The 18,581-nt window shown below is 54.2% G+C and overlaps 3 protein-coding genes across 3 annotated transcripts in view; 1 reads left to right on the top strand and 2 right to left on the bottom strand.

The window, feature by feature from the left end:
• Positions 1-1,104, top strand: part of ITPR3 (inositol 1,4,5-trisphosphate receptor type 3) — a 35,980-nt gene extending 34,876 nt beyond the window's left edge. The window contains exon 58 of the mRNA XM_050326775.1: positions 243-1,104. Within this exon, the coding sequence (XP_050182732.1) occupies positions 243-311 (69 nt within the window). The 3' untranslated portion in view covers positions 312-1,104. The remainder of the gene's footprint in view (positions 1-242) is intronic.
• Positions 1,105-2,109: 1,005 nt separating this feature from the next.
• LOC126645919 (ubiquinol-cytochrome-c reductase complex assembly factor 2) lies at positions 2,110-5,729 on the bottom strand. The gene is made up of 4 exons (XM_050326776.1): positions 5,582-5,729; positions 3,344-3,418; positions 2,998-3,067; positions 2,110-2,288 (listed from the first exon to the last, which is right to left on the bottom strand). Exons 1-4 carry the CDS (start codon positions 5,717-5,719, stop codon positions 2,194-2,196), a joined length of 378 nt encoding a protein of 125 aa, XP_050182733.1. The 5' UTR covers positions 5,720-5,729; the 3' UTR covers positions 2,110-2,193.
• A 1,275-nt stretch (positions 5,730-7,004) lies between these two features.
• On the bottom strand, positions 7,005-14,713 carry IP6K3 (inositol hexakisphosphate kinase 3). Its single transcript, XM_050326855.1, has 5 exons — positions 14,515-14,713; positions 10,816-10,939; positions 9,659-9,831; positions 8,868-9,043; positions 7,005-8,416 (listed from the first exon to the last, which is right to left on the bottom strand). The coding sequence occupies exons 1-5, from the start codon at positions 14,708-14,710 to the stop codon at positions 7,961-7,963; spliced, it is 1,125 nt and encodes a 374-aa protein (XP_050182812.1). The 5' UTR covers positions 14,711-14,713; the 3' UTR covers positions 7,005-7,960.
• Positions 14,714-18,581: the final 3,868 nt, after the last annotated feature.

Raw genomic sequence — 18,581 nt, 5'->3', positions numbered from 1 at the left:
AGCCCTGTCCTCCCCAGAACAGACACCGAGGGCAGGGAGGGGGAGGCACAAGGACAGGACAACAAAGGGCTCCCGCAGCTCCTTTCTGGGGGAATTGGGGACACCCGGGACACGTTTTTTGAGAGTGCCACTCGCAGGGTTTTCTGGCAGAGGCTCAAAGCAGCACAGTCAGACTCACAGGGACTGTGTCAGAGCAGGAGGGCCTGGTTCCTGCCTCACCTGTGTCCTTGTGTGCACTGCAGATGACGGAGCAGCGGAAGCGCAGGCAGAGGATGGGGTTTGTGGATGTCCAGAACACCATGAACCACTGAGACAGCGTCACCTTCACCCGCCGAGGGACTGCACCTGTGTGCCAGCTAAGGAGGCTGCTTATCCCTGGGTTCCAGGCATGGATGTCACTGTTTGGGGACGACAGACCCCATGCAAAGGGCTTCCCAGGCAGCATTTCCCTTAGGGCGCTTGTAAACAATTCCAGGAGCAGGGACTGGCCGGATTCCTCCCCACACCTGGGCCCAGGTGTTACTCTACCGCCCTCGTAGGAAGATAAATCATACAGGACTTTTATTCCTCATTGCAATAACTCTTTATTTTGCAAATGTGGAGGGTTGTATCTTTATCTCCATGCGCTCCATCCCCTCGGGTGTGGGGGAAGTAGCTGTAGGGCTGCAATATTTAACTTATTCCGAGTGCCACTAGTCCCTGTGGATCTTTGCAAACCAGCCATGGTATCTGCTGGGCTGCTCCACGCTGATCCCCCTCCACTTAAAGAATTCTCTTCATCATGTGGTGCAGTAAAGAGGGGCTGAACTCAAGGAGGTGGATTTAATTTAATTAACTCACCAGATGAGGAGCTGAGCTTGTCCTAGTGTGAACTAGTCTTTTGCCTTCTGTGGACCAAGAGTCTTTGGGCAGCAGTAGTAGGAGCCTGCAGGTTTACAGGAGTTCACTGTGAAGGGGTGTCCTGTGTTTTAGTTTCATCTCTGGTGTCATGTTTTACTTTTTTTTTAGTTGTTATTGTTGTTACTTAGAACTGAAGTGTAAATTGCCTTAACTAAATTAAATACAAAATCATGTTATAATAAAAACTTAAACGTGGTAAGGAAAGTTCCCTTCCTGTGCCCTTTGCTGTGTGATGGGGCTGGTAAATAGACCCACAGAACCACCCCAGGCCCTGAAGCCAAACAAGGGCTGTCACCCAAGGTGCTCCACACCCCCTGCTCTCAGCTCTGGGTGTCACACGATGCTCCAGTCTGATGCCAAATGCTGCCATGAGGAACCACCATGAACAGCAGCCTTGGTTCCTGAAGCTTTGGACTAGAGCCTGCTGCAGTTCCAAATTCTTTCACTACTCGCCAGGAAAATGCTGTTGAAACCCATAAAAAGGAGCAGCTGTTGGTGCTGTGGAGCCCTGGCACAGCTCTGCTCCAGACACTCATCCTTCCCAAGCCAACCCCAGCCCCAATCCCAAGAACAGACACCGATGCAACCATAAAAGCTCTAAAAAGGAATAAAAAAGGCCATAACAGTGGAGTTGCATAGCACTTGAAATGTGTTTATGGCCCTATATAGCAGCATGTCATTAAATCCTGCCTTTACCCCCCAGCTCTGCAATAACCCACCCAGAGCCCTCCTCATGCTGAGGGGAATCTGCACAGAGCCAGCTCGACCAGCAGCACTGCAGCACTTGACTGAAAGCTCAATTAAACTCTCGTAGTGTTCCACTGTCACCATGGCAAAGTCACCCTCAGTCCTCTCCTCGTCTTCTCAAAAGGAAAATAACTGTGATGATTAAAGTTCTCCCTCCCTCCCTTGCACCGTTCCCTGTGCTAACACACACTAACACAAGCACAGAGAGGTTTTCACATCAGCCCTCTCGTCTTCACAAGCACATTTAAAGCTGACACAGCTTTAAATGCTCTGTGCTGCTCCTGCTTGTTCCATTTTTGTAATACAAAGGCCCAGGTCTGACAGCACAAAGTTCTCTCCCTACACTGCTCCAACGAGGCTTCAGCACAGATGAGTTAAGCTCTGTCCTAGATTTCCAGGAGAAAAAAAGAGGCACTAAACATGAAGGATATACAGGGTAGGGCTGAATAAAAATGCTGCTGCTAAGAGGAGTAAATGGTTTTATTCATCATGGCAACACACAGAGCTTCAGGGGTATGTACAGTGGAGAAGCTGAGAGCTGGGCCCTCACTTCGAGTCCTCCTCGGGTTTCTTGGCAGAAAACTTTTCCCGCAGTCTCCTCCACGTCCCTTTTTTCATGTCTTCCATCTGTTTCAGAATGTCTGCAAAGGGAGAAGGAAGGGGGGGCACAGAGGAAGATATGCAGAAAAGCAGAGGAATTAAACCCCTCTTAAAACAGCTCTGCCTTCCATAGACTTTCCTTTTCTGACTTTTCATCTTAATGCATTTCCATTCCAGGCCTGAGGCGAGGTTGGTCTCCCTTCCAATCAATGCAGGGAGTCTCTTATCACTAACAACTGATATGCAGTTTCCACGCACCACAATCAAAGTTAGGAACTGGAGCAGAACAAAACTGCTCCGGCTTCCAGCTCTGCACTTCACAAAGGATGTGGCTGAGAGCATTTCTGCACAGGCTCCCTCCCAAGGTTCCACACAAAAGAAACACCGAAGGGAATTGGGAGATGGTGAAACAGAAGCTGAGCTCCATGTTGGAATGACAGGGCAAACATGTTGCTTCCTCACAGTTCCTGCTGTCTGACCCCAGAGAGCCTTTGGAAACCCTTTGCTGTTCCTGCCAGTGCGAAATCCAATCGACTCTTCACCCCAGTAGAATAATTAATTACTCCTGTATTGAACTACTCCTCAATTACTTCTGAACTTACTCCTCCTCAAACCCCCCACCCCATACTTGCAGGCAGCCCCTCGCTGCCCTCCAGTCCCAGGTGTTTAAAAGATACACTGTAAGCACCACAAAGACCAGAATGTTCCCTTCCTATTGCACTGCCCTCCCAGACCAAGCACAGTCAGTACCTGTTGCCAGGATCATCCTGCAATCCTCCACTGTCACCCCGGTGAAGGTCGTGTCCTTCAGGCGTGGATACTTCACAGGTGAGCAAGAGAAGGAGAGAGACACAAACATGTCACTTGTGGTGCATGAAAGAGGGACAAACATCCCCATTTGGCACAGCCCGAGCTCGTTTTCAGTCCAGGAATTCTGCTCATCCATACCAAGAACCACTGCCCAGTTCCCACCCCCCAGAGCCCTGCCCTGAGTGACCACCAGCACCAGGCACTGCAGCATCCACTGCCCATCTGTCCCTGGGACATTCCCAGGACTCCCCCCAAAAGGGGGATGATGGCCAGTGCCAGAGCTCACCTTGTTTTTGTAGTAGTTGGTGTGGATCCTGACCAAGCTCTCGTACATTTGGTCACAGGCCTCGGGGTCAGCAATCTGCAGGGACACAAGTGTCACACAAGTTAATTTACACCTCCACAGCTAAAACCCCCTTGTTTTCCAAGGCCTGGGACAAAGGCAGTGAAGGAGCAGCTCAGGAGACTTCCAGTGCACTGCTGGATGCTGGAGACCTGCTGTCCTGCTCCAGGCCTTTCCCTTCCACTTCCCACCAGCTTGGCCTGCAGGAATAACCAGACATGGGATTTCCAGAACAGACCTGAAACTCTGCATCAGCTCAATCCGACAGATCAGTGGGAACACACAGTTATAGAACACTGTGCTCAGTGTTCTCTGGCTGGTGCTGTGAAATCTGTGGCCCTCCCTGCTCCGAGGCCACTTCTGCCACCTGTTCCATTGTAAGGAACCACCCAGGACAAGGTGCCAGGATGGAGGTCAGGAACTCCCTGTGCAGGCTAAAAACAGCCTGTAATTGATTAGGGAAAGCAGCACAAACGACACAGAACAGCTTGTGAAGGGTAACTGGATTTCTATTTCAGACCCAGCTAATCCCCAGCCTGTGCCAGGTGTCCCACAGGGATGCACCTGCCTGGCACAGCCCCTGCCCAGCAGCGTGGATGGCAGCCCCATCCCAAACAGCCCTGGCTCAGGCTCCACAGTGACAGCAGAAACAGTGATTAAGAGGGTGGCCCAACCAGCATCTCACCCCCAGCAAACCTTACTGCACAGGAATAAAGCAAACCTTACTGCACAGGAATAAAACAGACATTAGATTGCTGAAGAGGCCCTCATGGCTCGAGCTCCCCTCTCAGAAGTTCCTCCTGCCAGCACGTTCCCCTCACTGAATTCAGCCTCTCTACACACAAACTGCCACCAGGCATCAATTCCCATTTCCAGGATGAGTGGCAGCTTTGGGATCTTGGAGCCAACTGGTGCAGCACATCCAGCTGCCCTGAGCATATGGAAAAACGATAAATCCTTCCTGAAATGTCTTTTACAGGCTATTCTGGTCACCAATACAGGATTATGAGCCTATAATGGTCCCTTGAAGTCGAAAACGCATCTCTGGAACAATGCTTCTATGCTAAGAAAGGGCACATTTCCATTCTGCAGCAACACCTCCACACCTGGGGAGGTCTGCAGCCAAGTCAGGCATCAGATCCCCTAATTTATTTCAGCAGCAAAGCCCAAACTCCAACAGAATTACAGCTGGAGGCGGAATTCAATTGTACAGCCACTGCACTCCATCAGTGTCAGGCAGTGCTGCAGCTCACCCTGTGCCCACCCCCCAGCGTGGGGGCAAGGAAATCCCACTGATTCACTGGATCCCTGCAGGGCACTGACAGTTCCCAGCGCTCTGTACCCCTGGGACACGGGCACAGGGTTCTCCAAAAGGGGTGGAGCAAAGGGTGCAAGAACTGGGTACAAACCAGGGCTCCTGGGTACAAACCACCCTGCTGGGTACAAACCACTGTGCTGGGTACAAACCACCCTGCTGGGTACAAACCAAACCACTGTGCTGGGTACAACCACCCTGTTGGGTACAAACCAAACCACCCTGCTGGGTACAAACCACCCTGTTGGGTACAAACCAAACCACCCTGCTGGGTACAAACCACCCTGCTGGGTACAAACCAAACCACTGTGCTGGATACAGACCAGGGCTCCTGGGTACAAACCACCCTGCTGGGTACAAACCAAACCACTGTGATGGGTACAGACCAGGGCTCCTGGGTACAAACCCAGAGTACCCACACTGTGCTGGGTACAAACCAAACCACTGTGATGGGTACAAACCCAGTGTACCCACACCGTGCTGGGTACAAACCCAGAGCACTCCACACTGCTGGGTACAAACCCAGAGCACCCACACTGCTGGGTACAAACCCAGAGCACCCACACCGCTGAGCACAAACCACTGCCCTGAGGAGGAATGAGCACTGTGGCCGATCGGTCTCCGTGTTTCCAAGGCTTCGGAGCGCTCACACAACCCCTGCCGTGTCCTGTCCTGCCCCTGGAGGAGCTGGGTGGACCCCACGACCCCCCGAGGGTCCCTCCCCGCTCAGGATTCCACGAAGCCCCGAGGGAGCCCCCACGTGAGCCCCAAATTCCTGCGGTTTGTGCCCAAAACCTCCCTCAGAGCGCGACCGCCGGCCCTCCCCGTCCCCCAGCCCACTCCCCCCGCCCCCGGGCCCCGCTGACCGGGGTGTTCTCGCCCTCGCGGAAGGCCTGTGCCACACGCTGCCGCAGGGCCGCGCCCAGGTCGCGCTGCCGCTTGGTCTCCTCCACGGGCCACTCCTCGCAGAGCCGCAGGAACCGCCGGTACCGCCCGGCCGCCATGCCGGTCACGTGCCCGTCACGTGCGCCGCGCGTCACGTGGGGCGCGGGAATCCCGCCATGGGCGGGCGGGGGGAGGAGAAACCCCCCCCGTGAGGGACCCCCTGAGGGACCCCCTGAGGGACCCCCAGCCCAGCGCCCACCGCCCCGGGCAGCCCCTCCCAGGGCCTGGCCCCGCCGTCCCCGGGGAGATTCCTCCTGATGTCCAGCCTGAGCCTCCCCGGGCACAGCCTGAGCCCGTTCCCTCTCCTCCTGTCCCTGTTCCCTGGGAGCAGAGCCCGAACCCCCCAGCTCCCCCCTCCTGTCAGGGATTGCAGAGCCAGAAGGTCCCCCCTGAGCCTCCTTTTCTCCAGGCTCAGCTCTCCTGGTGCTCCAGGCCCTTCCCCAGCTCCCTCAGCTCTCCTGGTGCTCCAGGCCCTTCCCAGCTCCCTGAGCTGCTCCTCACAGGACTGAGAATGGCTTGGGCTGGGAAGGACCTTAGAGCTCATCTCATCCCTGCCATGGGCAGGGACACCTTCCACTACCCCACCTTGCCCCATCCAGCGTGGCCTTGGACACCCCCTGGGATGGGGCAGCAAAGCCGTGCAGGTGGATGAGGTGTGATGAAAAGGGAGGGCGCAGGATGCTCTCTGCCTCATTATTCAGCTGTTTTCTGTCCAGCAGCACCTGCAGGTGAGGCAGGACACCCCCAGCCATGGGGATGCTCTGCTGACGAGGGGCTCTGGCTGCTGGCATCGTGCTCAGACCCCTCCCCACCCTTCCCACTGTCGCTCCTGGTGTCCCCATCCAGGGACAGGCTCAGCAAGAGGCTCCGCTGGGTCTGTACAACCCCCTCAGCAAAGCCACAAGTTAGCTCTGATCACAGACCTCAGAGCACACAGTGCAGCCAGGATAATCCACGGCTCCAGCACTGCTGAAATTGGGTGTTCGTGGCTTTTTTTCCCAACCATCGAGTTTGTGGTCAAGAAAAATGCAACGCTGTGAACAACAGTCTTCCCTGGCGGACTTGGAGCCAAGTAAAGTGCACAATTGGGCCAGATGTCTTAAATTTTCCAGCTATAAATTGCAGCAGCTCCCCAGCTGTCCGCAGTAAATCCAAGGGAAGGGTCTCCCTTAGGATCTGGTGTTTAAACCTGGGGAAATAATGACTCTCTTAAAAAACACATCTACAAAAGGGATAACGTACTTCAAGGGTGCTGCGGGAGAGGAAGGAGATGGAAACAGTGAGAGTTACTCAGACAATTTTATTTATGTCCCCACTCCCCAGTGATGGAGTTCTGTAGCTCAGTTCCTTGTTCAAGGACTTCTCCTTCAGGTTTCCCACATCATGCAGGAAGGAATTATATTTTGTTCCATAATAATAATAATAATAATAAAATCTGTCCACAAAAGCTGTAAACATTATTTTGAGTCTTTGTTATCCTCTCTTTCAAACACACATACATACACACATACACAATATTTGTATCAAAGAATTTCTGGGTGACCTTTGACGTCCAGTCCCTGACTCAATCTCACACTTTTTTTTCCTTTTTTACCTTTTTAAGCAAAAATCCCTTGATGTGAATGCTTTTTGTGACTGATACCTGACAGAGTCATCGCACTTCAGCCCCGATGGAGCCCCTTGCTTAGAAAATTCCTGAACCGTGCCCAGTTACAACCCTGCAGGGATGTCAAAGCTTGGGCGAGGGGCAGTTCTTGGTCTCCTGGAGCTGCACAGACTCTGCAGCCCCTCGTACGTGTGTTTGAACACCTGCACAGAGAGCCCCGACCATCCCACGGTGCTGGGCACGTGCAGCAGGAATGTTGGGGGTGGTTTTCTCCCCCACTGGAGCAGGAGCTGAATGGAACACTGCAGTCTGTTCATTCCTGCCCCACACACCCAGAATCCCCTTAGCCCGTTTGGCTTCGTGAGCGTCGGGGTGAGCAGGTCCTGGTTTATCATTAAGACTCTTCCAAGTAATGCTTTCTTTGGCTCACAAATAAATCAAGGATAGCAGTAAAACCAGAAAGGAAAATAAATCTTCTGATGGATGGCAGAGAGAGCAGATTCTCCCAGCTCTTTGCTTTTCACGCCTCAGTTCAGTAATGGCATGTAGAGTTCTCAGCGCTTCCCGAGCAATCCATGCTCATTCCACGCCGGGCACGGGCTGTCCAGCAGCCGGGGGGCCCACACAGCTGACCCCCAGAGGTATTTGCAGGGCTATCGGTCACTAGGAAATCCAGGCCGTTCCACAGAAATTCTCATTTTCCTTCTGAGAGGTTCTGAAGGATTTTGATGAGATTCTCCAGGCCGAAAATGTAGCCGTGGTCCGGCCCGTCGTACGGGGTGGGGCTGCTTTTGGAGCCTTTGAAGGTGGTGTGGGCAAAGTCAATCATCCGCACGTCCACCCTGGCGGGGTTCGCGCCGTGCGCTTTCGGGAGGGGAAGGTGACGATCCGCGGGTGCCGTGCTCTCCTTGGGCTCCTGCCCGTCGTAAATGATGAGGAGGGAGCTGGAGTAGAACCTGTAGGAGCTTTGCTTCCGGATGACGGAGAGCAGGGCCTTGAGGCGCAGGATGATGGGCTCCAGCAGGTCTGCCCGCAGCTGGTTCCCCGTGCACAGGAACTGGCGCAGGGTTTGCCGGAACCCCTCCGGGGAGAGCTTCCTGCCGTAGTACTTGTCTTTGCACAGGAAATGGCCCGTGTCCGCCTGGTAAACCTGGGGGGAGAGCGGGAACCCTCCGAGTCAGGCAGTGTCCTGAGCTGGAAGGCACCCGCTGGGGTCACTGAAGTCCAGCTCTGCTCACAGAAAGGTGTCAGAGACCAGAAAGGGACACGGGGTTTGACACGTGCACTGCTTCGTATGTGCCTATAATCGGTCACTCTCATTATTATCCTTCAGGCAGAGTGCTGGGGTAAACTGGTTCCAGCTGCTCATCCTGGTGGCAGTGCTGCTATGGGAAAGGGTTACCCTCAGTGTGCTGTATTCTACACCCTTCCCTAAGCGTCCTCTCCTCTCTGAGAGGTCACAGAGCTGAGTTCTTACTGTGTTCGGGGGGAAAAGAGAATAAAACTGCTTCAGTTCACCCCAGCAGAGTCCCTGGAGGATTCCAGCTTGGTTCCAAGCTGTGCCTGGGGCAGACACCAGAGGGCTGGAGGCTCTGCCTTACCTGCATCCCGCAGATGCGCACGCCCAGCGAGGCCGAGGTGCTCTGCTCGCACTTCTTGATGTGCCGGGCTTTCTTCTCCTCGGAGGCGTCATCGCCGTGCTGCCGCGTGCCCATCTTCAGGTCCAGGATGCAGGGGTAGCTGTACTTGGACACCACGTTCTCCAGCAGCAGAAACTCTGAGCGTGAGTTAAGGGAAACCCAATATTTTCAAATTCTAATTGAAAGAGGCCTTAAATCAAAGCAACTGCTGATGCTCCCCATAACAGCTCACAACTGTAATGAGACTTTCTGAGCCAATTTCTCCACCGTGTCATTGCTATGGGCCTCTCGCTGCCAATTCCAGTTAATTTACTGTACTACAGTCCTACCAATTAAAGCCCCAACAGCTCCGTTCTCCAGTGACACCATAGCCCAGGGCTGTCACTCCGACACCTTCCCTCGGTGCCGAGCTCGCTCCGGTGGGTGGGGGAAGTTGTTAAACTCCATTACTCACATGACCGGTGGGTAATGAAGTGTAATAGGAAAATAAAAGGCGAGGCAGCTGCTAATTCCTGCATAGTTGTGTTTTTAAATGTATGCCAAGGGGATCCTTGACTTCTGCTGAGAACTCTTTATGGGAACTGGGTTTTTCCTTTTTTTTTTTTTTTTGAACACTGGGAGAAGATAACAGAGAATATTCTGTATTTTCCCCGAGTCTGTGCAGAGTGTCCCCCTGCAATAAACCACACATTGATTCTGAGCTGTTATTCTCAGCCAGGGCTGTGCTGGAGGGGAGGGAGGAGAAAGGATACGATGAAGTTTGTTCTCGTTATGCTTGGAGGACAGGCGGTTCAGGTGCTGCCTGTGACAGTGCAGTCCCCAGGGATTGTAGCTCTTTCTTTCTGGCTGGTTTCCATTTGCATCCTCCAAAAGGGAATCTGTGTGGTACTGAAGGTCTGTTCTCAATAGCACCTTCCCCGAGCAGCTGGACAAAGCACACAAAGGAACGTGTTGGGTTTATAAGTTCCAGAGGAGAATATTCCCTTCACTCATTTTTTTTGTGGAACCTCAAACTTGATAAGGTGAATTTTCAGGGGCTCTCAAAGGAAACATATTGATCATGTCCAACCTGCAGAGATCTTTTGTTACTCCATAACAGTAATTTTCAGAAAGGCAGCTATTTCTGCCTGCCAGTATTTTCTTTCATTATAACTTAAGTGTGCTGGCTCCCATGAAAAGCCATTCACAGCCCCAGTGACCAGGGATCTCTATTTGTCCACCTAACAGGCACAGCACAGGCAAATGGTCCAACAATGGGAATGATTCCCAATTTAGAGGGGCTGGCTCCAAGGAGGGGAGGAGGGAGCAATGAGGAGATTTGTTCTCCTTGGGGGATCATTCCTTGGTCTCCCTCATCTAAAACCCATCACTCCCATTGCTCTGAAGGCAGCAGTTCTGTGGTAGTGATGTTGCACCCTCAGTCACAGCTGCCCCAGGTCAGCTCTGAAGCAGTTTGGGATGAAGGATGTTTTGCAGAAAGCCTCTGCAAACCCAAAAGTCATGGTATGCTGGAAGCACCTTGGTGCCTTCCCAGGGGAGCTCTCCCCTGGGATGGGATGGGACTGAAGTCCCTGGAGAGCTGCACAACTGCTGCCAGCAGAAGGTGTTCCCTGCTCAGTGGCTGCTCTCCTGGGAGCACGCTGCTCTCTGAGGAGCTGGGCTGAAAGCTGCCTTCGAGGCAGATATTTGAGCAACAGCATCTCAGTGACAGCCAGACCCACCCCATCCCCACAGTGGGCAAGAGCAGAACCATGGACACCCCAGGCTGGGCTGGCTCTGCTGTTCTCCACCTCAGCTGGTGCTGCTTTTGCCCTCTTGGCCACCAACCCATCCCAAACCCCATCCTGCCAAAGTGGCAGCTGAGGAGCAGGAGGTTGGCAGGAGTGTCCCACCCAGGGCAGACCCTCACCTGTCTCTGAAGGTCTTGGTGACCTGGGTGTGGCTCCACTTGACGAGCCCGTGCTCCGTGCCAGGGCTGGCCAGCAGGGTCAGGTTGCCCAGGCTGTCCTTCTTGAGGTGCACTGAAACAATGCCTGGCCAGAAAGGGGAAACCAAACGAGAATGAGGTGAACATGTGGATTGTCATAGAGCCATCACCTCACCAGCCTTCTGGAGAGAGCTGGGCAGCTGCCTCCTCATGTTTGGTGGCTGTCACAGTGATCCCACTCTGATTTCAGGCCCAGTAAACACCATTAGCCTCAGACTCTGGACAACAGCCTCAGGGATTTCAAGTGGTTCTCCTTTCAAGGCTCAGCTCCTTCCACACCACATTCCTCTGTCCTCCACCCCCCCAGGCTCTGCTGTGCCCCAGAAAAGCCCCCAGCTCTGGACCACAAGACCTCAGCTTATTTATCACAAGGGATTTAGGTTGGGTTTTTTAAGGCAGGACAAGGATGGGAATGCTTTTCATTGGCAGGAAGCAAAGGGAGGGTTGGGGACAAGGAATTTTCCAAAGACACTCAGCATGCCAAGTGCTTCTGTTAATTGGAGAGCCCCCAGGAGCAGGGCAGAGATGTGGGCATGGGCTGGCAGTGCTGCCCACACATTGCCATGGTTATGTCGTTCCCCGACAAGGATCAGCACCCAAATACCCAAATATAATCCTGGGGAAGGATTGTCACCCGTCCCATGTTTGTGCACAGGAGGGAACACGACCGTGACCGGGGGGTATTTTTTCCACCCCAAGTGCTTAAAACACCATTATGAATTTTAGCATTGCAATTTTCCCTGACTCTGACAGGAATCACAGGCTCAAATGCCAGCCAGCCCATCACGGATTTAGCCCAGTCTGAGCCCATCCCTGGCTCAGGGACGGCTGACTCTGCCTCTCAAGTGACAGCACAGGAATGGCCATGGCTCACGCTGCAGCCAGCCCTGACCTTTCTGGGAAAGGCTGATAACACCATCCTGCTCCTGCAGCTCTGGCAGGGCTGGCTGAGCTCCACAGGCAGTGGGACCATGTTTAGAGCACGGCCCTTTGGGGCTCAGGGGGATTCCAGCTCCAAAAGAGGGCAGGGAGGGCTGTGGGACCAGCAAAACCATCCCTGGAAAGAGCTGCTGGAGCTGGGTTCAATCCAGCTGTGCCCAGGGCACCCTCACCAGCTCTGCATCAGGGAGATGCATCTCAGCAGCTTAACAAACAAGGGAGCTCTGTTCTCCCAAGCAAAGGTGCCAAAGCAAATAAATATGCAAAATCCCATCTCCCCATTTAAAGTGAGATTATAGAAAGCAAACACAGACAGAAGGCTTTGCCCTCTCTGTGCCTGCAGGGCTCTGCTGGCTCAGGGAGGTTTTCCCCACCTGATTTGCAGCAGCCCCAAGTCCCTGCAGCCACCCCGTTAGACTGGGGGTGCCCATCCCTCCCCAGGTCCTGCTCCCCATAGCCCTGCAGCTGTGCTTGGATGCACTTCCCTCCCACCCTCTGCTCAGCCACCACAACCATTTCTCTTTCCTTTTGCTGTGCAATCACCGTTACTGGGGACAGACTGGATTAAACGGGCTAATTTTACACTGAAATGGGGAAGGAATATACACAGGCTGCTCTGCCAAGGGAGATGGGGGGACTGAAAACCTTAATTAGGGGGCAGGCAGTATTTTGAGCTCTCCCAACCCTTTGCTCGTGGTGGTGCTGAGCACAGGGAGCTCTGCCTTCCTCAGGCTCCAGCATTATCCTTTCCCTGAGTCCCTTTTGTAAAAATCCATGTTCCTGAGAGCAAACAAATCTCCTCCCAGCCCGGGTGCCTGCTCCGAATTTTCAGGGGAGGCAGGCAGGAAAAAGCCAGTGTGTCTTTTGCCTCAATCTAAGCCTTTATATTTTTAAAAAGTCACTGTGAGGCGAGCAGAGCCCTGGATTCCAAATGCAGTCAGTGCTCCACCAGCCCATAACCTTAAAAACTGTCCCAGTTCCTGCCTCACTCAGCAGGGCTGTGCTCATTTACATAGTGCTGACAGCCTGGCCCAAAAAACTTATATATAGCGTGAAACCAAGAGTTGTTAACTATCTGCCATTAATATGAAAATTAATGGGGAGATTTTCAAAGGCAAGAAGGAGCGTTAAATTGGAAGGGAATGTGATCCTCTCCCTCCTCCCAGTTGAAAATTTGGGCTTCAAAAAGCTACATCTCAGCCTGGAAAATGCTTTTGTTTCCTGGTGTGATTCCATATGGGTTTGCACACGTCCTGCTGTGACCCCTGTGTGTAAAACAACTCCCTGACACATGGCACCAGACCTTCTCCTTTGCTGCAGCAAGAAAACATCTCTCTGGGAGCAAAGGTGCATTTGGGTGCATCTGTGCTGGCCTTTAGTGTCCCTGACAGCCCAGTCCCCTCCTGCCAGCAGCAGCGAGGCAGCCAGGGGGTATTTACGGGTGCTGTCACCACCCTGGTGGCATCCCAGGATCCTCTGGAGGTTTTGCTGTGGAGCTCTGCCCTCGTGGGTTTATTTTTACATTTACAGGCACATTCACTGACTGCCATGTGCAATGGGAGCCTGGGCAGAACTAGGCTGGAAAACAAGCCCAGCATCCCCCTACAAGCTCAGCTGGGGCAGGCAGGGCTTGAAAGCAGATAGGGAAGGGAAGCCAGTCCCAAGGTCACCAACCTGCCTGGCATGGTGAGGTGAGCAGGAAGAGAGACAGTGGCTCAGGCTGAGACTGGAGTGATATTTGATCACCATTGCACAGAATGTCACCATTACATAATGCTCCTGGGCCTAAAAATAGAGATGAGGCACTTGGGCACGTGGGAAGGGGTGATGGAACCCTCAGGATTGTTCCCACTGATGTTCATCAGCCCCATCATCCTTGTGGGAAAAGGTCCCACCTCTTTAACTGCCTGTGAGCAGGGCTGGGACAGTCAGGAGGAGAGAATGTGTGCCCAGTGCCAAATTGGAGGAGAATTGCTATTTAATTACCCTTCATCACAAAGCTCTCTGGGATTTGAAATAGGAGAGAAAAAGACAAAAAGGTTTTAATAAGCAGGGCAGCCCTGGACTGGTAAAGTGGGACTGTTTAACAGCTTTATTAGTGGCACCGAGCAGGGCCAGCACTGCAGCACCAAACCGGCCCTGCAGAGGAGCAAACTGCTCAGAGCAAACTTGGTTTCTCCCTTCAGCTCTTTTTAATATTGCCCCATAAATCTCCAGGGGCCCTTGGCTTTCTGGGAAAGGGAGAGATTGGGTTGGAACTGTGGCTGACTGAGCTCTTTTCTGTAACTCCGAAGGACCAAGAGATATTTTAAGTTTTTAGGTGACAGCTGAGCTTCTCGCCTCCCCCAAAAACCAGGGTCAGGAGCTTTATGAGCAGCACAAGTCTGGCAGTAAAAGCAGAAATACCGAGGGAGCAGGGAAGAGAGGGAGGGAGGATGCCTTAAAAAGTACTGGTACTGCCCTCCCAGGCACCCCGTGCTGCTTTTCAGTGGCTGAGCTGAGAAATTCAGCTGGGAAAGGGGTTCAGGGCCAGGACAGTTGGGGGCTGGGGGTGTTTGGAGGGGGACACCGAGCAGAGGGGCAGGGGGAGGCTCCTCCCTGCCCTGGGAAGGTCCCACCCGTGGCAGGGCAGCCGCCTGGGGTCGGTGTTTAGGAAGGTGGGTGGTCTGTGTGCCCCCTTACCTTTGTACTGGGGCGTGAACTGCCTCATGGCCCAGGGCAGGGACTCGTAGAAGCTCAGCTCCTGCGACACCAGCGGCTTGCAGACGGTGTGCTCGTCGTAGCGCAGCATGCTCGTGTGGCCGCCCACCTGGTGCACGAAGGGCTCCAGGAGCACGGCCCTGCCCTCGCCGGGGCTCAGGGGGCTCTGGCCCACCATGCTGCCGGGGGGCAGCACAGGAGGGTTGGAGGCCGAGCCTGGGGTGTGGGGTCTCACCCTCCCTGGGTGTCACCCGCGCTGGGCTCTCACCGGCGGAATCTGCAAAACAGGGGGGAGTGGGGGATGAGAGGGAGAAGGGGGGACAAACCACTGCAAAGCCAGAGCCAGGCACCAAGGTCTGAGATCTCAGTGCCCAGGGGCTGGCAGGGAGCCCCAGCCTGGAACACAGAGACCAGAAAACACCCAATTTAGATCTGTTGAGGGGCAAAAGAGACAGAAGGGAATGATCAAGAAGCGTGGGACGATTTGCATCCTGGTTTTGCCAGCAAAACCCCAGTGCAGAGGATAATAATGTCTTTGGAAGATCCATTTCTGTCCAGGAAAGCCTCCAGGATGTGTTGCCAGGTGAGCAACGCCACCTCTGCCAAGCCCACAGGACAGATGTGACCAGGGCAGCACCGTCACCCCCTCCTTACCCAGGAGCCAGAGAACAGCAGAGGGATGGTGGCACCTCCTGGAGGGACCTGGAGCTTCCCATCATGGGCAGCAGCTCCCAGGGCTCTACCAGGAGGGCAGCTCAGCCTTTCCCCAGAGCCAGCAGGTACAACCTGACCCAGGAGCTGGATCCACTGACACACAGAGCATTCCCCATCCCACAGCAAGGAGCCAAAGCTCAGGAGTGGGACTCCATGATCCCTGTGAGTCCTTTCCACCTCAGGCTATTCTGTGATTCTCTGCTGCCTGAATATCCCCTTCCCCTCCTGCTGTGATTGACCCCTGAGCAAACAAGTACCTGGTGCAGGTGCCAGTTTTGTTTTCCACCTGGAGATCTGGGATGGAGTGGGCTGAAGGCAGAGGAGGGTGAGAACAACCACTCCTACCTCCTAAAGGAGCAGCTCCTTTATCTCCCCCAAGGTGGGTTTTTCCCATTCTTTGGAGAGGAGTTCCTGCTCTACAATTACCTTCCCCCGGGGAACAAAGCCAGGCCCGAGCCAAGCAGTTTCCAGCCGGGAAGAAAGAGGCTCTTCGGAGCATTTCCAGGAGTTAATAAAAGCATTTGGCATTTTGTTAAGTTGTGACAATTTTTAAAGAGGATTTTCTGCCTTGAGAGTGCAGGTTTGTTGTGCTTTGTTTTGTGTGGTTTTTTTCCTCTCTTCCCTTCCTTAAAAATAAGCAGAAAAACCAAAAGCAAGCGGATTTGTCATAACACCTCTTTGGAGCAGAGCACAACATGACTTAAATCCTTTATTGCTTCAGAGACGGTCCAAGGCTGAAACTCGGCTGACACAGCCCCCTGACAGCTCTGGCAACCTTGGCATTCCGAAGGGAATTGGGGAAAAACACCCACACTTTGATAAAGCTCTGAATGTTTCCTCCTAGGCAGAACTCGGAGCAGGATTTGCAGTGGGAGAAGGAGGTTCTTTTCAGGGAGTTTCTGTTCGGAAGCAGCTCATCCATTCGGAGCAGATAAATGTTCCTGCAAACACTGAGCTGCTCTGAGCCCCCCTGAAACAAGACACTTGAAATAAATCACTTCCACTGGCTCAAGGTATCGCAAATGCCAAGAGATATTTACGTCACTAAAAATACACAGAATTACAGATAAATCCGCATCCTGCAGGCAAACCAGAACCTTCAGTATTTTTCCTTGAGCTAAAGGAAAAGCAGCCCAGGTGCTGCAGGTGGAGAAGAGCCAGAAAATATGGGGGAAGGAGAATAGGGAGAATATTTTTCCAGAAAAGAGATGGGGCTTGGAGCAACCTGGTCCATGGAAGGTGTCCCTGCCCATGGAAGGGGCTGGAACTGGATGAGCTCTGGGTACCAGCCCGGGCTGTCGGGGACACTTCTGCTCCCCAGGTACTTCACCTCACACCCTGCTCTCACTCAGGGCCAAGCATCAAAAGAATCTGAGCTAAACAGGTTATTTATTCCTAACTCCAAATCCAGCCCAAAAAAATCCAAGCAGATTAAATTCTCTGATCTTTAATTAGCACCTACTCCATCCCATCCCAAAAGGAACTCGTGTGGCTCTGAGTCCGGGAGCAAAACGCAGCCAGCCTAGCCCCAGGAGAAAGCCCTCACCTGGAAATGAGCTGGGTCCTTGAGGCAGAAATACTCAGGAATATTAAAAAGCCAAATCACTTTAGGAACGAGAGTTCTGTGCACAGAACCGTGCCCTTAGTCCTGTGCCTCGTGGTCACCTTCCCCTCTGGGACCTGGCTCCCCAGAGCATCCCAAAGCTCCTCTGCAAAGTCGGGCTTTGAGCACTGCAGGGGCTGCAGGTTCTTTTTGTGCTTCATTAAAAGGCAAGGCAAGAACGTGGCTGAGCTCTCTGTGTCCACAGCTCTGGGCACTGGAGCTGCCCTGGAGCCCAAGCCAGTCCTGTACCGAGCACCAGAGCTGGGACACGGTGCCACCTCCCAGAGCTGGGACACGGTGCCACCACCCAGAGCTGGGACACGGTGCCACCACCCAGCACAGAAACAGGCACAGGTTCCCTTACCCCCCTGCCCAATTTCCCTTCCACACCACCCAGCACCACCTGCCCCTCCTGCCCAGCAGTGGTGCCACGAGCATGATGGAGAACCAGGAGCCCCCAGGCCCATGTTTGCAGCCCCAGGCCCATGTTTGCAGCCCCCAGGCTGCTCCAGAGGTTCAGGGCAGCCCCCAGGGCCAGATGTCCCTGCTGCTCCCGTCCCTTCCCGCCAGCCAGGGCTGTGCTTGGAGCCTTCCCAATAAAATCCCACCCGCCCTCCAAAGTCACGTTCACCCTGCCCCTGCTCCCCTGCCCTGGTTCTCACCTGTGTGTGCAGGTGGGAACTCCTCACTCGGGGTGCACCCTGGGGTGCTGCTAGCACTGGTTTTTCGCTGCTTCTCGCTGTGTCTCCAGGGTAGGGAATGAGGGAAGGGTTGGGCAGGGCCCGACTGCGGCGGTGCTGGCAGGAGCTCGGAATGTCCAGCTGACAGCTGAGCTGTTCCCGGGAGAAGCTCCTGCGTGGGACAGGGATCAGCCTGGCCGAGGGCTCGGGACCCGCCTGTGCTCGGCCTTCCAGAAAGCGCCTGCTCCGGCTCTTGGGCAATCGGCTCTCCAGGAAAACAACTGTTGCTTTGACCCGGGCTGTTCTCCACTGAACTGCCCGGCTCACCCCCCACCCCCTGTTTACCACCCCCCTGCAGAGTGGGCTGGGGCTGCTGGTGGGAAAGGGATGGATATCCAGAGCTTCCCGGAGCTCCCAAACCCACCTGCTGTGTGGGAAAACACACCAGGGAGACTGGGAATGGGGTGGTGAGGGGCTGGGGTGCTGTGGGACACCAAACCACCCATCTCTGCGGTGAAGAAAGGTATTTATGGCAAGGGGGGCAATGCCCAGGGAGAGAGCAGGGTTTGCCCAAAGCTGGGCAGCAGGTGAGAGGATCCAGAGCCCCAGCCCTGCCAACAGCCTCATGCTGGGAAAAGAGACATGGGAGCAGTGTGGGGAATGGAAAAATCCCAGGGAACTTCCTGCCAGGGCCAGACTGTCTCCTGCAGCCAGTCAAGGACAGCGTGTGCCCCCAGCCCGGTGTCCTCTCCAGCATGTGCCGAGGGCAGGCTCTGGACGTGCTGTGCCAGCCTGTGCCAGCCCCTGCACCCCAAGGAGATGGGACTCACGTGTTATTTAGGGGATCACAAGGCAAACACAACCTGGGCAGTGCCTGGCACAAGGTGCCCGCTCCCACCCCAGTCCCAGACCAGTCCCCAACAGGAACTTGAGGACTTCAGCAAACCCCTGCCCGGGCCTGGGGCCCCAGGGCTGCCCCAGGGCCTTTGCAGCAAATGGGGAGGTTGGGAATTGCCTGTGGAATTCCACCAAACAGGACCATTTCCTAACCT

This window comes from Myiozetetes cayanensis, unplaced genomic scaffold, assembly GCF_022539395.1.
Source record: "Myiozetetes cayanensis isolate MyiCay16 unplaced genomic scaffold, myiCay2020 scf32, whole genome shotgun sequence".
NCBI classification, from domain to species: Eukaryota; Metazoa; Chordata; class Aves; order Passeriformes; family Tyrannidae; genus Myiozetetes; species Myiozetetes cayanensis.
Note: the sequence above shows the minus strand (reverse complement) of the source record. Positions and strands in the feature narration are given on the sequence as shown.